We start from the raw sequence: 7,939 nt of genomic DNA on the forward strand, positions 1-7,939 counted from the left end.
TCAGGCAGGATCCTCTGTAGCATGGTCTTTTGAGCCACAGTGCCATAATGCTGGCAGGTTTATTCTGCAGAGACACTGCCTCAACATTTTGGCCAATGTTAAAAAGAGAACAAATGCCTAGACCAGCTTGGCTTGACTAGTGACTGGTTCATCCGTCCTAATGTATAGGATTCATAAAAGATAAAAATGTATCACCATGGCAAAGGCAGCCCATGTTATCTATTGCACAGCCATAAATATTCATTTAGTTCAGAACTCATGTCCAGAGGTATTGAGGTCAGTTGTTAATGATGGGAAGCTGACAGTATTTCTGTACAGAACTGATTTCTTCATAGTTTACCTACCGTTTGGGGGGAATTCTTCCTCGTATCAACCCTCTTCCACTTGTGTCCAAACAAGCATTGGCCAGCACAATATGCTAATCAACACTTTCCCATTTGGCTCTGGATTGTCTTTGTCAAAGCCTTAAAGGAGGTCATATTTTCCCCTAATCACCAGGAAGTTATCGTGAGAAGTCTATCAGCATTAGCTGAGAGATATATTCTTAGTATCTAGGTATGTGTCAGGCACTGGGGACATCAGATGACTAAAGAAGTTTCCACCGGTCTGGACTTCACAGTGCAGGAGGGAACAGCATGTAAATAAATGATTACATAAGATACGCAACTCGTACTACATAGAACTTTGAGACCACAGAGAAAGGAGAAATTTTTCATTTATTCATAAATTTATTGAGCACTGAATGTCTGTGTTATGTCATGTAAGTAACTTTTAGATTCAGTTCAGTTCAGTCACTCAGTCGTGTCTGACTCTTTGCAACCCCATGAACTGCAGCACGCCAGGCCTCCCTGTCCATCACCAGCTCCCGGAGGTCACTCAGATTCACGTCCATCGAGTCAGTGATGCCATCCAGCCATCTCATCCTCTGTCCTCCCTTTCTCCTCCTGCCCCTAATCCCTCCCAACATCAGAGTCCTTTCCAATGAGTCAACTCTTCACATGAGGTAGCCAAAGTATTGGAGTTTCAGCCTCAGCATCAGACCTTCCAAACAACACCCAGGACTGATGTCATTTAGAATGGACTGGTTGGATCTCCTTGCAGTCCAAGGGACTCTCAAGAGTCTTCTCCAACACCACAGTTCAAAAGCATCAATTCTTTGGCACTCAGCTTTCTTCACAGTCCAACTCTCACATCCATACATGACCACTGGAAAAACCATAGCCTTGACTAGATGGACCTTTGTTGGCGAAGTAATGTCTCTGCTTTTGAATATGTTATCTAGGTTGGTCATAACTTTCCTTGCAAGGAGTAAGCGTCTTTAATTTCATGGCTGCAGTCACCATCTGCAGGGATTTTGGAGCCCCCCCAAAATAAAGTCTGACACTGTTTCCACTGTTTCCCCATCTATTTCCCATGAAGTGATGGGACCAGATGCCATAATCTTCATTTTCTGAATGTTGAGCTTTAAGCCAACTTTTTCACTCTCCTCTTTCACTTTCATCAAGAGGCTTTTTCATTCCTCTTCACTTTCTGCCACAAGGGTGGTGTCATCTGCATATCTGAGGTTATTGATCTTTCTCCCAGCAATCTTGATTCCAGCTTTTGCTTCTTCCAGCCCAGCATTTCTCATGATGTACTCTGCATATAAGTTAAATAAGCAGGGTGACAAGATACAGCTTGACGTACTCCTTTTCCTATCTGGAGCCAGTCTGTTGTTCCATATCCAGTTCTAATCTTTGCTTCCTGACCTGCATATAGAGGCAGGTCAGGTGGTTTGGTATTCCCATCTCTTTCAGAATTTTCCACAGTTTATTGTGATCTACACAGGCAAAGGCTTTGGCATAGTCAATAAAGCAGAAATAGATGTTTTTCTGGAACTCTCTTGCTTTTTCCATGATCCAGCGGATGTTGGCAATTTGATCTCTGGTTCCTCTGCCTTTTCTAAAACCAGCTTGAACATCTAGAAGTTCACGGTTCACGTATTGCTGAAGCCTGGCTTGGAGAATTTTGAGCATTACTTTACTAGTGTGTGAGATGAGTGCAGCTGTGCAGTAGTTTGAGCATTCTTTGGCATTGCCTTTCTTTGGGATTGGAATGAAAACTGACGTTTTCCTGTGGCCACTGCTGAGTTTTCCAAATTTGCTGGCATATTGAGTGCAGCGCTTTCACAGCATCATATTTCAGGATTTGAAATCGCTCAACTGGAATTCCATCACCTCCACTAGCTTTGTTCATAGTGATGCTTTCTAAGGCCCACTTGACTTCACATTCCAGGATGTCTGGCTCTAGGTGAGTGATCACACCATTGTGATTATCTTGGTCATGAAGATCTTTTTTGTACAGTTCTTCTGTGTATTCTTGCCACCTCTTCTTAATATCTTCTGCTTCTGTTAGGTCCAGACCATTTCTGTCCTTTATTGAGCCCATCTTTGCATGAAATGTTCCCTTGGTATCTCTACTTTTCTTAAGGAGATCTCTAATGTTTCCCATTCTGGTGTTTTCCTCTATTTCTTTGCACTGATCTCTGAGGAAAGCTTTCTTATCTCTCCTTGCTATTCTTTGGAACTCTGCATTCAGATGCTTATATCTTTCCTTTACTCCTTTGCTTTTCCCTTCTCTTCTTTTCACAGCTACTTGTAAGGCCTCCCCAGACAGCCATTTTGCTTTTTTTGCATTTCTTTTCCATGGGGATGGTCTTGATCCCTGCCTCCTGTACAATGTCACAAATCTCCGTCCACAGTTCATCAGGTACTCTATCTACCTTTTCTAATTGCTTCTGATTCTGAATTTATGCACATATTCAATTAAATCAGACAAGTCCACAGAAAGACTCATCAGTTTAAGCATTTGTGTCTACTGTTTTACACACTAATTTATCTGGCCAAATTAATGACGGGAGGGCTCTGGTTAATAAAGAGTTGCTGTATATATGTATAATATAATTTTAAGATTTTATCAGTTAAAGGTCATAACACTGTAAACTCTAAATTTGTTTTATTTATTTATTTCTTTTTACAGTTCAGGTCTTTACTGTTACACCCATCAGGCCATGAATTCATAGGGGATGGGCTCCAACAGTTCGGGTTCCTTTCCATTGGTCCTCACAAAGTGTGCTTCTCTAGGTGGAGCAGGCTGGCGCTTCAGCTGAACCCAAGTCCCTTTCTCTTTAGCTTCCTTCTTTTTCTGATCATTTTCCTTCACACGTTTCAGGAAGCTATCTCGGCTCTTAGAGTTCTTAATATGCTTGATACGCACATTAATTCTCTTGGCAAGAATCTTGCCCTTAACTTGTTTGTTTACTATGATGCCAACAGCATGCTGGGTAACATTATAGACTCTCCCAGTTTTGCCATGGTAACATTTGTGGGGCATTCCTTTTTGAACAGTACCCATTCCCTTGATATCTACAATATCACCCTTCCTGTAGATTCGCATGTATGTGGCCAAAGGAACAACTCCATGTTTTCAGAAAGGCCTGGAGAACATGCAGTGGGTGCCCCGCCTCTTTCCCTTTGTGTTGGTCATCTTGGCGAATCAGCCTCAGGGGCCGGGGGAGAGACGGGAGGCAGCGAGGAACCATGCGCTGGCCTTTACCTGGAAGATGGCGGTTCCCTCTAATTTTGTTTTAAAATTAAATTCTTCTCCTGTTGCTGATTTAACTGTTCTTTAGTATCTTTCAGGGTCTTAGAATCTTTATATATATATATATATATATATACAACTCAATAATGTTACAAATGTGAAGTTATAATGAATTGTGTTTATACACAGACACACATATATGTGTGTGTATGTGTGTATGTGTGTGTATATATATATACAACAGCTAAAATCTTAGCTTTTCACAGAAAGCTTTTCTTCTTCAAGTTTGTTTTTAAGTCAGTGTCACAGTAGTCCTATAAGGTGAAATATTATTACAATATTAGTTTTCAGATAAGGTCAATTGAACACTAAAGAGTCAGTGACTCACCAGGCCCTATGTAGAATAGCTTTATCTGCATTGCCAGAACTGTAACTCAGGTTTCCTGAGTCGCACTCTTTGAACCTAAAGAGAGAATTTTTGTTTGGTTTACTTATATATGTCTAACTTTTAAAGGGTATTTCTCAACAGGTTTCCAGTCTTTTAAATATTCTAACATCAGTATTTATCCTTTGGTTGAGAAACCTCACAGTTTGATATAATCAATCATTATTGATTGTCTACTAGATATAAAATGTGCAGTTACAAAACAGGCAGCAAAATTGCTTTCCTCAAGAAACATCCAATGTAAATATTGATACATAAGATCGCCTTGGCATGGGGTAGGATAATTATAATAGTTATCGTGAAAATGTGCTGTTTGTTCTAACCAGTGAAAGTACTGTTGGTCAGAGTTCACTGCATGGCATTTCTGGTTCTAGTGTCCCTGTGATATGTTGGCAAGAGGACAGACAAATCTGCCAGTGGAATAGAAAAGAGAGTCCAAAGATATACCCCCATATCTATAGTTATCTGATTTAAAGCAAAGTTGTCCCTACATTCAAAGGAGAAAAGGATGATATTTTCAATAAATAATGCTGAGTTACATGGATATTCATATGAGAAATAAATGTAATGTGATGCCTGCCTCACACCATACAAAAAGTTATGAGATGAACCATAGACCCAAGTGTGAAAGGCAAAGTAATAGAACATCGAGAAGATGATACAAGAGAATATCTTCATGTTTTTGGAGTAGGCGACTATTTTAAATATATAACTCAAAAACATTAACTATAAAAAAGATTGCTAAAATGGTCTTTATTATTATGTAGTTATAAAAAGCACTGAATAAACGTATCATAGTATAAACCACAGAGAGCAGATGAGTTAAAATGGATGTCATTTAATTCAATACAGAAGATAGTAACTTGGCAATCAACTTAAATATTTCAAATATTCACTCCACACATATAAAAATGTCATCTAATAAAAAACAGATTAAAAAAGTAAAAACAATGAATAAATAAATACACATTTGTTAAAATTTAGAACTTTAATTCACCAAAAGGATCATTAAAAGAGTGAAATAGTGATGAGAAATACATTGCAGTAAGTATATCTGACAAATACCTATTTTCACAACATCTATAAATTATTAAAGGACATCTTATACAGGACATATATAAAGGACATCTACCAATTTTATTTTTTAAAAGTCATATGACTGAACTAAAAATGGGCAAAAGACTTGAAGACAATATACAAATATTCAATTAGCATGAGAAAAGGTGCTCAACATCATTAGTCCTCAAGAAATGACACATTAAGTCACAGTGAGACACCACTGTAACCCTACCTGACGCCTCCAAATCAAGGAGTCTGATGATGATATTTATCACTGAGGATACAGAGCAACTGAAATTCTTATTACTGCTGGTAGAAGTGTAAATTGTTAAAACCACTTTGAAAATTCTTCAGCTATATTTACTAAAGCTGAACAATATATGCACATACAAACCAACAGACTTGCAAAAGAAAGCTCATCATATCTTTATCCACAATAGCCCTCAACTATAAATGCCTAACAGTGGGAGAATGAATAAACATGGTTTATGCACACAATAGGATAATACCCAGAAAACAAAAGATAAATTATTGTTATACTTGTATGAACACAAATTAATTTCATAAAGTATTGAGAAAAAGAAACCCAACACAAAAGTAGTACATATTGCTTGATTCTATTTACATGAATTTTCAAAACAGGTAAAAGTAATCCATGGTGATGTAGGTCAAAGAGTGTTTGTCTTTGGATGACAGGGAGGGGTCACCAAGAATTTCTAGGAAATGAGAGCATTTAACCTGTGCTATATCTTTTCCTAGTGATGGTTATAAGGGTATAGACATGTAAAAATTCTTCAAGTTGTATATTTAGGATTTGTTCAACATACTGTAAATTTTACATTGTGTAGTAAAGAGAATAATAATCCCCCAAACCGCAGCTTAATTGCTCATATTTGTCAATATATTCCTTACTGGGCAAAAGAGATTTTTGCACGTATATTTAAGATTAGGCTTCCCAGGTGGCGCTAGTGGTAAAGACACTTGGCATTTGCACATTGGGAAGACACCCGCTTGCCAACGCCCAGGACATAAGAGATGCAGGTTCAATTCCTGGGTTGGGAAGATCCCCTGGAAAAGGGCAAGGCAACCCACTCTAGTATTCTTGCCTGGAGAATGCCATGGACAGAAGAGCCTGGTGAGCTATAGTTCACAGGGTCCAAAGAGTTGGACACAACTGAAGTGATTCAGCACGCAATTAAGATTAAGGAAGCTGAGGTGGGGAGATTATCCAGGACTACTTGAGTGGACTTGATCCGTCCTTAAAAATGGAAAAGGATAAGAGTGGGTTAGAATACTGAAGCATAAGAAGGACTCAGTACACCACTCTGAAAATGGAAAAAAGGGTCCATGAGCCAAAAAAATGGGCAGCTTAGAATCTGGAGAAGACAAGGAAACAGATTTGCCCCTTGAACTTCCAGAATGGAACATAGCCCTGATGGTGGCTTTATTTTAGTCCAGTGAGACCCATGTTACCTTCCTGACTTACAGAACTATACAGTGATACATTTGTTTGTGGTTCAGTTCAGTTGCTCAGTTGTGTCCGATTCTTTGCGACCCCATGAATTGCAGCACGCCAGGCCTCCCTGTCCATCACCAACTCCCGGAGTTCACCCAAACTCATGTGCAGTGAGTCAGTGATGCCATCCAGCCATCTCATCCTCTGTTGTCCCCTTCTCCTCCTGCCCCCAATCCCTCCCAGCATCAGGGTCTTTTCCAATGAGTCAACTCTTCACATGAGGTGGCCAAAGTACTGGAGTTTCAGCCTCAGCATCAGTCCTTCCACTGAACAGCCAGGACTGATCTCCTTTAGGATGGACTTGTTGGATCTCCTTGCAGTCCAAGGGATTCGCAAGAGTCTTCTCCAACACCACAGTTCAAAAGCATCAACTCTTCGACACTCAGCTTTGTTTGTGGTAATTCATTACAATAGTCATAGAAAACTAACATAACAGAGAAATTAAAGGATGTTGAAAACAAAAACTCCTATTTCTCCTTTTTGAAGGGTCTTAAAAATGGCGTCTTGTCCACTTGCTAAACCTGGTTACTCTATCCCTGGAATGCTCACAGAATTGACTTCTACTACCATTCACCCTATTTTATCTTTCCTCCACATGGGATTATGAATTCTATGAGGGCATCTTCATATCATCCACAACACCAGGGATTGTGCATATGTGCATTGTATAGAATCAATGCTCTGTAAGTGTTTGGTAAATTAAATTATATGAACCACTTATCTGTATGAGAGGCAGAGACCAAGACAGATAGGATCACACTAATGTGGTCTTGGAGTCAACTTAGCAAGCGCTCCAGTACAAAGACACATTAAAGCTAGGAGTCCTAAATAATGAGGCTGAGGTTGTTTAAAACAGCAAGCTGGCATCAGATGAAACATTTCCATATCATTCTAGATTAAATAAAACATTTACCATTTCATGCTTTCTTTCCTAGTAATTTTTGTCTTGTCTTTCATGTTAGTGATTTGTTCCACATGGCCACTCATTTAGGATAACAGCAAGCCAATAGGCATGACGAAAAGAGACGGGTCCATACCTGATCACCAATATTCCATTACGCTTCCTTGAGCTGCAGGCCTGGTGATACTGCCAGTGCCTTAAAGGAACTGGGCTCGAGTCTGCATATTAGGAATTCAGTGACTATGTAGCAGTAATCGAATTATATAGTAAGTGGAGCAACATGGCTATATTGGGAGGCTGCTGTTGCAAGGAGCTGTTTTCCGTGTGTCCAATCAACAAATATTTTTTTTAGAATGTATTATATGTGTGGCCCTTGTGATAAATACTGTGGGGGATTTTAGAGACTCTATATTCTTTATACCTAAAAGTGTATAAT

At 39.3% G+C, this 7,939-nt stretch overlaps 1 protein-coding gene across 1 annotated transcript; it reads right to left on the minus strand.

The window, feature by feature from the left end:
• Positions 1-3,033: 3,033 nt before the first annotated feature.
• LOC120851763 (60S ribosomal protein L21-like) lies at positions 3,034-3,606 on the minus strand. Its single transcript, XM_040224771.1, has one exon. It carries the CDS (start codon positions 3,433-3,435, stop codon positions 3,043-3,045), a length of 393 nt encoding a protein of 130 aa, XP_040080705.1. The 5' UTR covers positions 3,436-3,606; the 3' UTR covers positions 3,034-3,042.
• Positions 3,607-7,939: the final 4,333 nt, after the last annotated feature.

Source organism: Oryx dammah, unplaced genomic scaffold, assembly GCF_014754425.2.
Source record: "Oryx dammah isolate SB20612 unplaced genomic scaffold, SCBI_Odam_1.1 HiC_scaffold_25, whole genome shotgun sequence".
Lineage (NCBI taxonomy): Eukaryota > Metazoa > Chordata > Mammalia > Artiodactyla > Bovidae > Oryx > Oryx dammah.

Bases quoted from the DNA above. Each gene is read 5' to 3' on its own strand.
- LOC120851763 (XM_040224771.1), bottom strand. From the start codon at position 3,435: ATGCGAATCTACAGGAAGGGTGATATTGTAGATATCAAGGGAATGGGT.